At 42.6% G+C, this 18,146-nt stretch overlaps 1 protein-coding gene across 2 annotated transcripts in view; it reads right to left on the reverse strand.

Moving 5' to 3' along the window:
* The window catches only part of SLC23A2 (solute carrier family 23 member 2), a 142,695-nt gene that overhangs the window by 79,857 nt on the left and 44,692 nt on the right, over positions 1–18,146 (reverse strand). For both annotated transcript variants that reach the window (XM_015474092.3, NM_001205430.1), the window contains exon 2: positions 9,370–9,615. In XM_015474092.3, the coding sequence (XP_015329578.1) occupies positions 9,370–9,477 (108 nt within the window). In that variant the 5' untranslated portion in view covers positions 9,478–9,615. The remainder of the gene's footprint in view (positions 1–9,369; positions 9,616–18,146) is intronic.

Genomic DNA, 18,146 nt, shown 5'->3' on the forward strand with positions numbered 1-18,146 from the left:
CATACACACACACACACACACACACACACACACACACACACACACACACACACACACATATATACACACACACATACTTTTTTTTTTTTCCCTAATATCTCACACCCCAACTGGGCTGTAAGTAGCTTGTTACAAGGTTTGCGTGGTACCTACCAAGTTAGGGATCACGGGTTCTTAACATTATATGGCTCTAAAGAAAATATACCAAGGAAATCTGAAATAACAGATTTGTATGAACACTGATGAATATTTTTCCTATTCTTTGATAAAATTGAACCTAATAAAGCTACTCCTCAGACCATCCCCTTAATATCTCCAGATTGAATAATCTATTCTTGGCACCCAAGAGAGGTGCCAAGTTTTCAAATACTCTCACAGAGCCTGTTAGAAGGAGAAAAAAACAAAAACTTAAGGCTCAGTGGAAACACTAGACTGTATCATCACTCTATGCCAACAGTAAGTTCAACCTATTTACTTAGTTTTCCTTGGATGTCCTTCCAGGTTCAGAAGATATAGGAGCTAGCAACACAGGGGAACTGCACAGTAAACCTCTTCCTGGCTGTGCTACCTGGCCAGTGTCCTTAGGGTATGGCAGTTCGTTAAGACTTCTGTTTGTTTCTGGTTCTGATTTCGTGCTGGTCTACATTCATTCCTTACACACATCCTCAGCTGAGTTCAGTTCAGTCACTCAGTCATGTCTGACTCTTTGCAATTCCATGAATTGCAGCACGCCGGCCTCCCTGTAGATCACCAACTCCCAGAGTCCACCCAACCCATTTCCATTGAGTCAGTGATGCTACCCAACCATCTCGTCCTCTGTCGTCCCCTTCTCCTCCTGCCCTCAATCTTTCCCAGCATCAGGGTCTTTTCCAAAAGTCAGCTCTTCGCATCAGGTGGCCAAAGTATTCGAGTTTCGGCTTCAGGATCAGTCCTGCCAATGAACACCCAGGACTGATCTCCTTTAGGGTGGACTGGTTAGATCTCCTTGCAGTCCAAGGGACTCTCAAGAGTCTTCTCCAACACCACAGGTCAAAAGCATCAATTCTTCAGCGCTCAGCTTTCTTCACAGTCCAACTCTCACATCCATACATGACTACTGGAAAAACTATAGCCTTGACTAGATGGACCTTTGTTGGCAAAGTAATGTCTCTGCTTTTTAATATGTTGTCTAGGTTGGTCATAACTTTCCTTCCAAGGAGTAAGCATCTTTTAATTTCATGGCTGCAATCACCATCTGCAGTGATTTTGGAGCCCCAAAAAATAAAGTCTGACACTGCTTCTCCATCTATTTCCCATGAAGTGATGGGACTGGATGCCATGATCTTAGTTTTCTGAATGTTGAGCTTTAAGCAAACTTTTTCACTCTCCTCTTTTACTTTCATCAAGAGGCTCTTTAGTTCTTCTTCACTTTCTGCCATAAGGGTGGTGTCATCTGCATATCTGAGGTTATTGATATTTCTCCAGGCAATCTTGATTCCAGCTTGTGCTTTTTCCAGCCCAGCATTTCTCATGATGTACTCTACACAGAAGTTAAATAAGCAGGGTGACAGTATACAGCCTTGACGTACTCCTTTTCCTATTTGGAACCAGTCTGTTGTTCCATGTTCAGTTCTAACTGTTGCTTCCTGACCTGCATACAGGTTTCTCAAGAGGCAGCTCAGGTGGTCTGGTATGCCCATCTCTTTCAGAATTTTCCAGAGTTCCTTGTGAGCCACACAGTCAAAGGCTTTGGCATAGTCAATAAAACAGAAATAGATGTTTTTCTGAAACTCTCTTGCTTTTTCCATGATCCAGCTGATGTTGGCAATTTGATCTCTTGTTTCTCTGCCTTTTCTAAAACCAGCTTGAACATCTGGAAGTTCATGGTTCACGTATTGCTGAAGCCTGGCTTACAGAATTTTAAGCATTACTTTACTAGCATGTGAGATGAGTGCAATTTTGTGGCAGTTTGAGCATTCTTTGGCATTGCCTTTCTTTGGGATTGGAATGCAAACTGACCTTTTCCAGTCCTGTGGCCACTGCTGAGTTTTCCAAATTTGCTGGCAAATTGAGCGTCGCACCCTACCTCTAAAAGCACACAAACTTGCCTAACAAGATTTCCCTGGGATATAGAGAAGCTCTTTTACTATCTTTCTCCTATGTAATATCAACTCTGAACATAGCAGAGATATTACTTTGCCAACAAAGGTCCATCTAGTCAATGCTATGGTTTTTCCAGTGGTCATGTATGGATGTGAGAGTTGGACTGTGAAGAAAGCTGAGCGCCGAAGAATTGATGCTTTTGAACTGTGGTGTTGGAGAGACTCTTGAGAGTCCCTTGGACCGCAAGGAGATCCAACCAGTCCACCCTAAAGGATATCAGTCCTGGGTGTTCATTGGAAGGACTGATGCTGAAGCTGAAACTCCAATACTTTGGCCACCTGATGCAAAGAGTTGACTCACTGGCTAGGAGGCATTGGGGGCAGGAGAAGGGGATGACAGCATATGAGATGGCTGGATGGCATCACTGACTCGATGGACATGAGTCTGAGTGAACTCCGGGAGTTGGTGATGGACAGGGAGGCCTGGAGTGCTGTGATTCATGGGGTCGCAAAGAGTTGGACACGACTGAGTGACTGAACTGAACTGAACATATGACCTAATTTCTATGAACCTTGGGGCTTTGCATGTCTCTTGATTTTAATGTGATTTATTCATTATTCTTCCTCTATGTATGGCTTACTCTCTCATTATTGTCATGAGTCTTTATTTTAAGAATAAAATAAATTTTCATTTATTTCCTTCCATAGGAATTGTTTTTGAAAAAATCAGCACTTGTAACGTTTGAGGAAACAATTATCTAACATAGGATGCCCCGAGATCTTGAACACCTGTACCCCCAGCAACCCATTCCTGAGACCATCACCAAACCTGGTTCTGAGTAACAGCCAGCTTTGTTCCCACTGTCCCACCTCCCTGCACTCCAGCACACTGGCCTCTAGATGTCTTAGCCAGCCTGAGGCCCAACTTCTAACTCCAAAGCAAACAAGGAAATAAGAGCCTGAATTTTAGAGTCTAGGAAGGGCTTGATCAGCTAACAAATTAAAAAAAAAAAAAAAAAAGTTGACTAGTCCAACTGAGAGACTGGACTAATATTTTATCTAATTTTAATTAATTTGCATTTAAATCGCCAGATATGGCTAGCAGCTACTGTGCTAGTAGCACAAGACCTAGAGAATCTAGAGGTGGCACAGATCTAGAGAAAAAAACAAATACAGAGCTGCCCTATTGGTTACTTTTCTATGTTTACATTTTGGAAAGCCAAGATGAAGTAAGGCCCTGGCAGGCAGTGATGTCCTTGTCCCAGTGCTCTAAGACGCCCACAGGCAGGCATCTCCAACAGCGAGATTCTCAACTCTCCTTTCTTCCCATGCCAGCTCTCTTTGGATTCAGCCAGCAGCCACCTTAGCCCCATGTGTTTAAGAGAATTTATTATTATAATTACACTCCTGCTTCTCTGTGCTTCAAGTTCCATGGCCCCAGTGTCTGCAGGAATTTCATCAGCATCTCAAATCCACAATTTCTCAAATGCAATCCATTATCTTCTATCTTCCCCCATCCTCCAAACCTATGGTTTTCCCTGTACTCCTTCTTTTCTGCAAAGGTTCCATTACACAACCAGGTTCCCTTTATATAAATCTAAATGTCACCCTTAACTTTCTCCTCTCTCTCAGCTCTCAAAATCTCCTCAGCATCTCTTCTATCAGCCTCATCTCCATTCCTGCTGCATTTACCCACACTTAAGACTTTGGTATCTCCGAAGCCTCCCTGACTCTCCCTGTCCTAACCTGTCTTCACCCCAACCAGTTTTCCCCAAATGAGTCCAGGGCCCTTCTGCTGCTAAGTCGCTTCAGTCGTGTCTGACTCTGTGCAACTCCACAGACGGCAGCCACCAGGCTCCACCATCCCTGGGATTCTCCAGGCAAGAACACTGGAGTGGGCTGCCATTTCCTCCTCCAATGCATGAAAGTGAAAAGTGCAAGTGAAGTCGCTCAGTCGTGTCCGACTCTGAGCGACCCCATAGACTGCAGACTACCAGGCTTCTCCGTCCATGGGATTTTCCAGGCTAGAGTACTGGAGTGGGTTGCCACTGCCTTTTCTGCAGGGCCCTTCTAGTCAGCCCAACTGTATGCTCCAGGAATTCCTACTGCAATGCTCACTCTACTGTGCTGGAACTGTCCACTTACTGCTTCTGCTCACCCACTGCTGCTGCTGCTGCTGCTAAGTCGCTTCAGTCATGTTCGACTCTGTGCGACCCCTGAGACGGCAGCCCACCAGGCTCCCCCGTCCCTGGGATTCTCCAGGCAAGAATACTGGAATGGGTTTCCATTTCCTTCTCCAATGCATGAAAGTGAAAAGTGCAAGTGAAGTCTCTCAGTCGTGTCCGACTCTGAGCGACCCCATAGACTGCAGCCTACCAGGCTCCTCCATCCATGGGATTTTCCAGGCAAGAATACTGGAGTGGGGTGCCATTGCCTTCTCCAGCTCACCCACTACTTGAGGGCAAAAAGTAAATTGGAAGGTTTTATGCATAGATATGGGCCATCTCTAATACAGAATGTGTTCAATAAATACTTGCTAAATGAGAACTACAACAGATATCTGTTATGGACTGAATGTTTTGTCCCCCTAAAATTCATTATGTTGAAGCCTTAACTCGAAAGATGATTAGAAGGTAGGGCCTTTGAAAGGTAACTCAATTTAGATAATGTCTTAAGGGTAGAACCCCCATAACAGGCTTAGTATTCTTTTAAGAAGAGACACCAGAGCTTCTTCTCTCAGTCTTGTCAGGATCCTGTGAGAAGGCAGCTATCTGCAAGCCAAGAAGAATCCCCATCAAGAATCAAATCTGCTAGTACCTTGATCTTGTTCTTCCCTGACTCCAACAAAACTGTAAGAAAGAAATGTCTGTGGAAGTGTTAGTCACTCAGTTGTATCTGACTCTTTAAGACCCCATGGACTGTAGCCCACCAGGCTCCTCTCTGTCCATGGAATTCTTCAGGTAAGAATACCGGAGTGGGTAGCCATTTCCTTCTCCAGAGGATCTTCCTGACCCAGGGATCGAACCCAGGCTTCCTGCATTGCAGGAGGATTCTTTACTGTCTGAGCCACGAGGAAAACCCTTAAGTCACCCAGTCTATGGTAAATTGTTACAGAAGCCAGCATTGACTAAAATGACACTTCTCTTTGTCTAATTGTGCCCAACTCCAGTGTGTTCTAAAGTGCAACCTTTTAGGTTATTCCCCTGGTCAAAACTCTTGGGAGAGCTTTTTACTGATAGACTATAAAGTTCTAAACTTTTTAGCCAATCATTCAGGAACTACCTGGAATCTCAGCTTCCAGCCTACTGTTCTGACACCATCCTCCACACCTTTACTCTTCTACCCCTGACTTGCCTCAGATTGCTCCCTTCCCCTGCACTATCCTGACATGTTCTGACCCTGCCTCCTTTCACTTCAGGGTCCATTTCAGCTGCCACTGCATCCAGGGACCAACATAGCCAAGGGTCCTCTCCCCACCTCAACATCCCTTGCCTTTCCCCACACCTGTCTTTTTCGAATGCAATCACATTTTCCATGAGAGAATATAGTCAGAAGAAAAAAAACCACCTATATTTGAAACTGGCTTAGAGATTCTCTTAGGAGGGCTAACCTTCTAATCCAAAACACCATTTCTCAAATGCACTGAGGGGCCACATTTTAGGGAAAAGAAAACAAAACCACAACCAGAACCACAAAGTCAGTCAGATGCTAACACTGACAAATAGCTGTAAGAAACAAAACTGAGTATCACTTTTCACCACTGCTCCCACTGGAGCATCAACTACAGCAGTTAAATCACCACCACTCCCAACTCTTTATTTGGAAGACTATCCCCAGGAACATCAGTGAAACTCAGATGATCAATGCATGTGCAGCCCCTGTCTTGCTCACCTGGCTCTGAACTCTTTGGGGACAAGAGCCTGTGTGATCCAACTGATAAACTTAACACATCACGTTAGCTAGATGCTTTGGGCAAAGCCCTACATTTCACCCTCCCACAGAACCACTACGAAAGTTCTAAAGCCACTTTCAACTCTAAGACTATCAGATTCTATGAAATTAGTGTGCAGACCCTGTGGTCTCTGAATGAGGAAGGAGAGACAGATGCATGTCCTAAGAGCAGAGAGGCAGTGACCAAAATAATCCCACCAACTGGGTATCAAAAAGGGACCGGCTCCAACCTAACCCCCTACCTCTGCCCTATCAACAACAAGTCATTCAAAATGAGATTCAAAATCCCACTAGGATGCTCCACTGGCTAAGACTCCACATGCTCAATGCCAAGAGCCAGGCCTGATCCCCTAGTCAGGCAACTAGAGCCCACGTGATGCAACTAACAGTTTGCATGCTGCAACGGAAATCAAAGATCCCCCCCACACAGCAAGAACCAGCACAGCAAATAAATAATAACAAATATTTTCAAATGGTCTTCTACCTTATTTTTTCAGTTTTCTTAGAGTAAGTAATTTAACTAGTGATTAAATAAGGGCGGCATACTGTTCCTGTTTTTATTATATTACAAAATATTTTCTAACAAAACTTTCTACAACCTCAAATTCCAACACATGAACTATTTCTTCATGAACATTTTTGGATAAGCTTTTGTTTTCATTGGTTTTCCTTCTTTTATTTCATATTCTATTTTCTTATACGCTCTGAGGGAGCCCATGTTAACACATTTCTTGGCATCCCTGTTCTATGGCATCCTGGTGGCTCATGTGCTGATTTTTACAGCTTCTCCCCTTGATATGTCACATCCTTCCCAGTAGCTCAATCCCATTGATTTCAACTCTATTACTCCTCTATTTCTTCTCCCTTTTTAATGCTTAACTTTTATAGCCAAAGAATAAAGTAAAAATTCCATAACATCTCTAAATGAAACTGCTCGAGTGTTAAATTAACTTTATATTCACATTATTTTTAAGTCTAACTACACAGTATATCTATATTCCCAGCTCCCATGTTCTTGTTGTACTCCTGGTGAAAATGAATCTGGAAATTAAGGCTTTGAGGAATTCTCCTTCCCAACTGCACCCCTAAAAAAACAATGGCATTTGGAAAACCTCCAAACAGGCAAGGCTAGAAACTGACAAGTCTTTTAGAATACAAGAAACATAAAACAATGAATGGGTGGACGTTGGGACCCAAGAAGCTCTGGGCCCAGAAGACCTTGGTCAGGCAACTTCCATGGGGAAACAGGGGCTCAGGGGTCCCTGCATAAGGGGAGGGCCAGAATCAGGCAGTACACAAGGGCCAGCAGGTCTCCTCACTCCTTCATGCTATGGTCTGTACCACCGGGGGAAGACGGGAAGACCTCCCACTGTAAGACCAGGTTCTGGACTGGATCCAGGAAAAGAAAAGGCAAAACTATAGAGAGAGAAGCAGGGAGTGGCAGGGAGAGAGAAGAAAATATCAAAAGAAACAAGAGGACTTCACACCAGATGAAAGTATAATAGAACAATGAGAAAAATAGTACATTAGGGTCATTTGTACATTTTAAAATGCACAAATATTTAAAAACACATACATATAAGAAATTAAGAACTAAAAATAGGCAGATACAAACTGAATAGTAACTTTAGAAATAAGAAATACAATCATGGCAATAAAAGTTCAATATAAACACACAACTGTACACAAAGAATTAATAAACTGAAAAATAACACTGGGGAATCCAGCCAGAAGGAAGCACTAGAAAAAGACTTACAAATCATAAGAAAGCAGTTAAAGAAAAATGGAGATAGAATGGGAGGCTGTACTGTACAGTTAAGAGAAGTCCATTCAAGAATTCAGAGCAAAATACAGTTGTTTTCAGAAGTGCAAACACACAAAGACAGTGGCCATTCATAGACCCTTGGTATGGTTTAAAAGACAAGTGAACAGAGAAGAGGGACACAAAAAACAACAGTGAATATGAAAACTGATAACATATATTGGTGAATTTAACTGCTAATTGTGCACTATCACAATCTGAATGCTAAAATAAGCCTAAATCTCTAAACCATAATGACAAAGCAGACTCAAGTGAACTAAAGTTTTTGTCTCTCAAGTAGAGTAGGGCAGGGTAAATGGTCTGCTGAGCAAATGGTGCAGAAGAGACAAGTCAAAACCCAGGCATGAACTTTCCTTTTCATTTTTCAAAGATGCTCTAGTTTAAACCTGGAAACCTGATTTCTCTGTTGCTCTAGATAAGCCTTCAGTATAACAGAAATTTTTACTTTGAAGAAAGAAAACAAGTAACACCACTTACAAAATCAGTGGAAAATCTCCCTGATTTCACAGAGTAAAAATCAAAATATAACTGCAGATTTGGTCAACCAATGTACTTAAAGATGCTGTGTTCATATCTTTCTTACTGGGTATTTGCAGCAAGGCAAATTCCAGGACCCTGTTTTAAAGAATCCTAGAATGGTATTCTTGATATTACCATTTCTAATACTAAGGGGAAAAAACCTGAGGCAAGATCCCTCTAAAGAGCTTTTTTCTTTTTTAAACCAACACTTTAGGTATCTTTACACACATCAAGTCATAATCCTACATCTGAAAAAAAATATTAGCACTGAATATAATGAATGTGTGTCATCAACCTTATCCGACTTATCTGATATCACTTATCCAGGTAAAATATCTCTATCTTGGATGCTATTACCATAATACAAGTCATGGACATTTGGGTTCCAAACAATGAATGCACTCATTCATCCTCCCACCTTGAAATCCAAGTCTGAAGTTGGGTCACAGATTATTTCATAAAAACACATTTTTGGAGATAAAATTAAGCCTTCAACACCCTCTAGTGCACAGTGAACACTGGGCCAGTTTTACAGTGTTCACAGCAAGGCATGCTTCCTTCTTGGAATTAATCCCAGCAGGTGACTCTAGGCAGTGAGTGAGTGAAGTCACTCAGTTGAGTCCGACTCTGCGACCCCATGGACTGTAGACTACCAGGCTTCTCTGTCCATGGGATTCTCCAGGCAAGAATACTGGAGTGGGTTGCCATTTCCTTCTCCAGGGGATCTTCTCAACCCAGGGATCAAACCCAGGTCTCCCGCTTTACAGGCAGACGCTTTACCCTCTGAGCCACTAGGAAAGCCCTGACTCTAGGCAGAGAGCAAGGCTAAAACCACTGTCAGACAACAGGGTTCCCAAAGACTATCTTGTGTGAAAAGCATTTGCTCTTCAATCGCCTTAACTTTCACTGAGAACAGAAGTATTAATGTTAATCCTATCAATGCAGAAACTACTTTAGAGTGACTTAACAAGAAAGGAAGACAGGGAATGCTGTTACCGGAAGAGTAAAGAAAGACGGGTGCTTCGCTTCATCTTCATATTTGCCTTCAGCTGAACTTCCAGCCTCCATGGATTTGGATGTAGTGTTCTTACCAATACCCATCATTAAGAGAAAAAGAGTAGCTTGGGGACTGAAGTGGTTGGAAGTTAAGGCTTGTCAATACAAGGAGCCCAGATCAGAGTCAGCTCTTCCAGTGCCGATTCTCAGGCAGAGATGAGCCCCACAAGTGCCATTTCTTAGCACCTAGAAAAAGAGAAAGCAGCCAAATCATGTCAAGCATACAAACAACATAAGACACACAGACATTGTATTTCCTGCACAGGAAAGTCAGAATACAATTATATCCAAACATTAAAAAAACTCCAGAGAAGGCAATGGCACCCCACTCAGTACTCTTGCCTGGAAAATCCCATGGATGGAGGAGCCTGGTGGGCTGCAGTCCATGGGGTTCGCTAAGAGTCGGACACGACTGAGCGACTTCACTTTCTCTTTTCACTTTCATGCATTGGAGAAGGAAATGGCAACCCACTCCAGTGTTCTTGCCTGGAGAATCCCAGGGACGGGGAAGCCTGGTGGGCTGCCGTCTATGGGGTCACACAGAGTCGGACACGACTGAAGTGACTTAGCATAGCATAGCATTAAAAAACTCATTACTTAATCACTTTTCAAGTCCTCATCCACTTTCATTTATAGTCATTCAGATTCTGAACCACCCTCTGGAGAGGGGGACCACCAAAATTGACTATCAAAAATATTAGAATACTAGGGAGGAAAAAAATAGAAGAGGCATTTCTTTGACATGCATTACAGTATCTATCTTTTAGTCCAGCACTATCCAACAGAACCTTTCTACAATGATGGAAATATCCTACATCTGTCTTGTCCAATACATTCGTCACTAGTCACAGGATACTAAGCACTTAAAATGTGACAAGCGCAAGTCTTCCCTGGGGGCTCAGTGGTAAAGAACCCAACTGTTAATGCCGGAGACACGGGTGTGATCCCTGGTCCGGGAAGATTCCACATGCCTCGAGGCAACTAAGACTGTGCCACAATTACTGAGCCTGTGCTCTAGAGCCTGGGAGCTACAACTGCTGCAGCCTGTGCACCCTGGAGCCTGTGCTCCACAACAAGACAAGCGGCACAAGGAAAAGCCCCCACACAGCAACTAGAGTAGCCCCCTCTTGCAAAAACTAGAGAAAAGCCCACAGCAACAAAGATATAGCGCAACCATAAATAAATAAATAAAATTATTTTTAAAATGTAACTAGTGCAGATACAGAAACCGAACCTTTATTTGTATCAAATTTAAGTTTGGCTAGCGGTGATCATACTAGACAGCTCAGCCACAGCCAACGTACTAGGAATGAATGGATCTTAGCTCCCCAACCATCGACTGAACCTGAACCTTCAGCAGTGAAAGTGTGGAGTCTTAGCCACAGGACCACCAGGGAATTCCCTAAGATAGAAAAAAAAAAAAAAATACCACATGCAGGTAGAGGGGAGAAGGGACAGGAAACCTTCACTGGCTCTCAGGTTAGAACAATGTCAGATCTTAGCGTCAATTAACTTCCCACAGAGAATGAATAAGCCAGACAAGTTGTCCTGCAAATGAGAAGGCAGCCCTACAAGAAGTTTGGAAAGACAAGTAGAAAACCTTCTGTTTAGGAAATTTTCTTAAGACACCTCAATCAACAAATACTTTAGATAGGCTGGAGAAAAACAGAAATATAAACAAGAAAACACAAAATTGGAGAATTCAACAGTTAAAGGGCAAAAAGGAAAAATAATAGAAATAGCTGCCAGAATGTCAAGTTGCCGCAATGGGATAGAGCTAGGTACACAAACACAAAAATGTTTGAGGTGGCTCTTTCGGTTTAACTGTTCATCCACATTCTGCATTCTTGTTCACATCTCATCCATGACTCTTTAAAGCAGTGGCTCTCAGTGAGGAGTGATTTTTTTTTCCCTCCAGGGGATATCTGGCAATGTCTGAAGACACTTTTGGTCATCACAACTGGGAGATAACTGCTGCTGCTGCTGCTAAGCTGCTAAGATGCTTCAGTCGTGTCCGACTCTGTGCGACCCCATAGACAGCAGCCCCTCTGTCCCTGGGATTCTCCAGGCAGGAACACTGGAGTGGGTTGCCATTTCCTTCTCCAATGCATGAAAGTGAAAAGAGAAAGTGAAGTCGCTCAGTCGTGTCCGACTCTTAGCCACCCCATGGACTGCAGCCCACCAGGCTCCTCTGTCCATGGGATTTTCCAGGCAAGAGGACTGGAGTGGGGTGCCATTGCCTTCTCCGGGAAAATTGCCACTAGTATCTAATAAGTGGAGGCCAGGTGTGCTGCTAAAGATTCTGTAGAATGCATAGGATAGATAATACTTTTTTGTTATATTTGATGCAAATATCTTAATCCAGGGTTTTGCTTGCTCGCAAATTCTATGAATGATCTTTTAGAATTGTTTTTATTTTTATGTAACCAAATCCATCAGTCTTCTACATTGTGATTTGGCCACTGCCATCCATCAGTTTTCCAAGATCTGAACAAAAAAAGAGTGTGACAACAACCATACCTAAATGTATTAATAAAATATGCCTGAAGAGACCCTGACAGATTTTTACCATGGCCAAGACCTTATGTTTTCCAGAAGATAGGACAAGCAAAGAGGATGGTGAAAACTGTTGGGTCTTTATAAGACTACTTGCCATAGAGTCACATCCAGAGGGACCATAACCTCTTTGCTGTACACCCAGCCCCACTGCCATATGCATGCCAGCAGAGCTTTCAAATCTACACTTACCCAAGTTAGGGGAAATGAAAGAACTTTAATGTAGAATACATTTATTCTACTTGCTGGGGAAGACTGAAGGCAGGAGAAGGAGACGACAGAGGATGAGATGGTTGGATGGCATCACCGACTCAATGGACATGAGTTTGAGCAAGCTCCATGAGTTGGTGATGGACAGGGAAGCCTGGCATGTTGCAATCCATGCAGTCACAGAGTCGAACATGACTGAACAACTGAACTGAACTAAACCCATGTAAACTTTAGCTAAAACATAGGACTTTAGTGTAGAATACATTTATTTTACTAGGCTAATTTTATCTTCATGTTTGTTTCAGATGTATACGTCCACTGCAGGAGCCAACCCTTCCCATTGGCCCTCATCACCAGAAACAGAGAGGGGTAAAATTCCATCTGGACAAGACCACTTTCATCAAGTACTCTGTACTCCATTTCTCTACCCAATGTTTAACTGACCCTTACAAGCTTCCTGGAGTGTGTAGTCAAGTGGGCCTTAGGAAGCATTACTATAAACAAAGCTAGTGGAGGTTATGCATTTCCAGCTGAGCTGTTTAAAGATGATGCTGTTGAAGTGCTGTACTCAGTATACCAGCAAATTTGGAAAACTCAGCAGTGGCCACAGGGCTCGAAAAGGTCAGTTTTCATTCCAATCCCAAAGAAGCACAAGGCCAAAGAATGTTACAACTACTGCACAATTGTACCTACCTCACATGCTAGGCAAGGTAATGCTCAAAATCTTCAAGCTAGGCTTCAACAGTATGTGAATCAAGAACTTCCAGGTGTACAAAAGTAAAGTCAGTCGCTCAGTCATGGTAGACTCTTTGTGACCCCATGGACTGTAGCCCACCAGGATCCTCTGTCCATGGAATTCTCCAGGCAAGAATTCTGGACTGGGTTGCCATTTCCTTCTCCAGGGGATCTTCCCAACCCCGGGATCAAAGCCAGGTCACCCGCATTGCAACAGACTATTTACCAACTGAGCCACCAGGGAAGCCTTAAGTGTAGATGCACAAGCTAGATTTAAAACAGGTAGAGAAACCAGAGATAAAATTACCAACATCCACTTGATCATAGAAAAAACAAGGGAATCCCAGAAAAACATCTATTTCTGCTTCACTGACTACACTAAAGCCTTTGTGTGGATCACAAGGAACTCTGGAAAGAGATGGGGATACCAGACGGCCTTACCTGCTTCCTCAGAAACCTGTATACAGGTCAAGAAGCAACAGTTAGACTTGGACATAGAACAATAGGTTGGTTCAAAACTGGGAAAGGAGTACATCAAGGCAGTATATTGTCACCCTGCTTATTTAACATATTCAGAGTATATCATATGAAATGCTGGGCTGGATGAAGCACAAGCTGGAATCATGATTGCAGGGAGAAATATCAATAACCTCAGATATCCAGATGACACCACCCTAACAGCAGAAAGTAAAGAGGAACTAATGAGCCTCTTGATGAAGGTGAAAGAGGAGACTGAAAAAGCTGACTTAAAACTCAACATACAAAAAATTAAGATCATGGCGTCCGGCCCCATCACTTCATGGCAAATAGAGAGGGGAAAAATGCAAACAGTGACAGACTTTATTTTCTTGGGCTCCAAAATCACTGTGGATGGTGTCTGCAGCCATGAAATTAAAAGACACTTGCTCCATGGAAGAGAAGCTATGACAAACCTAGGCAGTGGATTAAAAAGCAGAGACATCACATTGCTAACAAAGATTCATCTAGTCAAAGGTTTTTCCAGTAGTCATGTATGGTTGTGACAACTGGACCAATAAGAAGGCCGAGCACCAAAGAACTGATGCTTTCAAACTGTGGTGTTGGAGAAGACTCTTGAGAGTCCTTTGGACAGCAGGGAGATCAAACTAGTCAATGCTAAAGGCAAACAACCTTGAATATTCATTGGAAGGGCTGAAGCTGAAGCTCTAATCCTTTGGCATTCTGATGCTAAGAGTCAACTTACTGAAAAAGACCTTGATGCTGGTAAAGACTGAGGGCAGGGGAGAAGGCAGTTGTATGGATCATCAACGCAGTGGACATGAGTTTGAGATAGTGAAGGACAAGGAAGCCTGGCGTGCTGCACTCCATGGGGTTGCAAAGAGTGGGACCCGACTGGGCGACTGAACAACAACACAAGCTATACTGAGGGGACCCATCCACTCCTTTTTGCCTGTCTATTACAGAACATCAGCCTTTGGAAAGCCCTAAAGACGTAGACCCAAGTGAGCATAAAAGGTTTTGGGGCCAAAGAAAGTATAGGGCAGGAAGTTTGAGAAAGGTTTTGGGGCAGAGGGCTGCAAAGTCCAAGATGGACAAATGGAGGGAAGAAGAAGAGGAAGAAAAGGAGAAGACGGTGACCACTGAAAATAAAAATATATTCTTGAAAGTCCCAAAATGACAAAGCACTCAACAGCCAAGTACTCAAGACTTATGAAGACAGCCTCAAGGCCAGAAACCACGCACTAACCTGAGATGAGAGTCTTTTGTGTGTAGAGTTGAACTTTCAAGTGGGGAAATGCCAAGGCCCAAAGGCAAACACAGCAAAAGATTTTAAACAGTGACGTTTAGGGTCTATGTTAGAATTTGTGGTAAAACAGAAGGCAAAATCTGCCAAAAAACCTGAAATGGGAAAGTGTCCTCCCCCAGTGCCTAATTGACCCTTCTTCCTATTCTGTGCAAAACAAAGAGAAACAAGCAAGCCCATGCTGTCTGCATGCTGCATCACTCATTCAATGGACATGAACTTAAGCAAACTCCAGGAGACAGTTAAGGACAGGGAAGCCTGGTGGGCTTCAGTCCATGGGGTCACAAAGAGTCGGATACGACTGAGTGACTGAACAAGTGCTATCTTGCCCCTGAACCCAAGACAAGGGGAAAGACGGGGCTGAGGGATAAAAGGTCTGATTCATCAATAATGAAAATGAAAATAATGACAGTAGTTTTCCAGCTATGTGTCCATGTGTGCCAGAGACATCTCTTACCTCTCATTATATAAACAAAAATTACTACTTGACAGGCACACTAACTCTATAAAAGTGGAAACTGAGCTTCAGAGAAATTAAAAGTAACTTGCCAAAGGACACCCAGTTATAAGCAGTGCAGCAGCAGAACTCAAACTTTAAATCAGTATTCCTGTCCTAACAATGCTTATACAAACAAGACATAAGCTTTAAGATGGCAGAGCTCCTTCTCCAGAGCTTAAGCCTGCCCTCCTCAGACCAAGAACTCCCAAATATGTGCACTTCCACTGCATAAACCATCATCTCAACAGCACAAAAGCCTCCTGTTTGTTTCATCTTGATGGCTCTACTGCACCAGGAATGGCCATGCTACAGAAACTACCATACCATTTGATGGTGTCCTAATTAGCCAAAGAATGACACCCAAATTGCTTCACGAGGTTTCAGGTCCACTGTGAAGCCTACTATGTAACTTGATCCTGCTATGCTGTGGTTTCCATCTTTCAGTTAATTCCTTGATGGCATCAGATCCTAGCCCTCCGGCCCTTGCACATGCTGTTCCTCCAAACACATTCATCTCACCCATTTCCCTCAGGGGGTAACTCCATCAGTCTGGCCTCTGATCACCATAGTTCATCATAGCATCTGGGAACCATAAAGATGGTTACGACACAGCAAGATAATGTCTACCTGCTCAGCCAGACAAGTACAGAACAAGAGGCACTATCCCCAGTGCTGAACTTAGCACCTGTATTAAACATGCCCCAAAATATGCAGAGTAAATGATGCTTAAAAATTAATAATAAAGGTCAATCATATAATGTAACAGAAGATCTCGGTTTGATTCCTGGGTCAGGAAGATCCCCTGGAGAAGGGAATGGCTACACACTCCAGTATTCCTGCCTGGAGAATTCCGTGGACAGAGGAGCCTGGTGTGCTACAGTCCATGGCGTCACAAAATGTCAGACACAACTGAGTAACTTTCACTTTCATATAATGTAACAATCATTCCTGCTTAATACTTTTATTTAATCTTGGAAAAGGAAATCAACAGCCAATATTAAATTCATCTGTGATACAAGAGACTGTTGTTGCAATTTAGTGGCCAAGTCATGCCTGACTCTTTTGCAGACTAGCTTTCCAAGTTCCTCTGTCCATGGGATTTCCCAGGCAAGAATACTGGAATGGATTGCCATTTCCTTCTCCAAGGGATCTTCCCTACCGACCCAGGGATCAGTTGCGTCTCCTCCACTGGCAGGCAGATTCTTTTACACTGTGCCACCACGGAAGCCCAAAACCATGGTATGATCCTACAGAGGAATGCCACTATAGCCATTAAAAAGATAGCACAGAAATACTGACTGACATGGGGAAATGTGTGCCCTAAGTTATATACAAAAACTGGTATTTAAAAAAAAAACAGTATTATATTAATAAACCAGTCACAGGACAAATACCACACAATTCCACTTGTATGACATATATGAAACAGTCAATCACAGAAGCAGAGAGTAGAATGGTGGTTGCCAGGAACTGGTGCAGAGGGGAAAGCAGGATGCTGCTTTTCAGCAGATATAAAGTTTATTATGCAAGATGAAGATCTCTATAAGTTATAGAGATCTGTTGCAGCTAACAACAATGTACTGTTCATCTAAAAGTTCATTAAGAGGGTAGACCTCAGCAATATATAACAATATCAATTTCCTAAAATGATACAATGAATGAAAAGGATTAAAAGCAATTTAAAAAATGAAAGAAGCAGTATGTACAGCAATAACTCATTGTGTATGTGTAAGTGTGCCACATGTATAAACACACCAAAATGTTAACTGTAATGTTGACTGGTGGGACAGCAAAGGACTTATTTTCTTCCTCTTATTCCTCTGTATTTCCTAAAGTTATGTACTTAACAATGAAAGCTATGCTCACTTTCTCACCCAAGAGCCACATCAGCACCCAGCTCTTCCCTGCTATTAAGAATCAAATCCAGAGAAGTAATCATTTCTCCTTACCAAGGGGACACAAAGCAAAGTTGTATAGAATACAGTTCTCATGTTTAAAGTTATAAAGTAGTTTTTGTTGTCAGAAGAGCATGGAGAAAAGCCAAGGATTTGTAAATTATACTTAGCAAGTGAAGGAGGGAACTCACAATAAACGAGGTATACCATGACTCTATGTTGAAACCACTTAAGAACTTTAAAAATACCTAGAGTCTATTGAATAGGACTGCCCAGCCTGGGCATCTAGATTTTGTTTAACTCTCCTGCAGCCAGAGTTAAAAATCACTACCTTAGAGCAAGTAAGAAATCACTATAGACTCAAAAAAATAATAAATCAACCTCAATAAACATAATGCTGACATGGTAGGAAAATAGCAATTTGGGAGATTCTGCTATAAATAAAAAGTAAAAATAATCAGATCTTCAACAAATCTTTCAGTTCCCTAAAGACTGAGCCACCAGCTCTCTAGCCATCAGGGTGTGTATGGGTGTGGGTGTGTGTCTCAGCCATCAGAGTGTGTGTACGTGTGTGCGCATGCTCTTTATGACCACGCTCTTTGTGACCTCATGGACTATAGACCCCCAGGCTCTTCTGTCCACGGAATTTTCCACGGAAGAATACTGGAGCAGGTTGCCATTTCCTAGTCCAGGACATCTTCCCAACCCAGGAATCAAACCTGCATCTCTTGCATCTTCAGCGTTGGCAGGCCACCAATAATCATGCACAAATGCAGAATAACAATTTTTTATAATTAAATGTATTTATTTTTAGTTGAAGGATAATTGCTCTACAACATTGTGTTGGTTTCTGCCAAACATCAACATGAATCAGCCATAGATATATCTGTGTCCCCTCCCTCCCCATCCCACCCCTCAAAACAGAACCCTGGTTTGAGTTCCCCGAGTCACAGCAAATTCCCATTGGCTATCTATTTTACCTATTATAATGTATACGTTTCCAAGCAGAATAATTTTTAATCGATGTTTATTTCATGAG

The sequence above is a fragment of the Bos taurus genome, chromosome 13 (assembly GCF_002263795.3).
Source record: "Bos taurus isolate L1 Dominette 01449 registration number 42190680 breed Hereford chromosome 13, ARS-UCD2.0, whole genome shotgun sequence".
NCBI lineage: Eukaryota > Metazoa > Chordata > Mammalia > Artiodactyla > Bovidae > Bos > Bos taurus.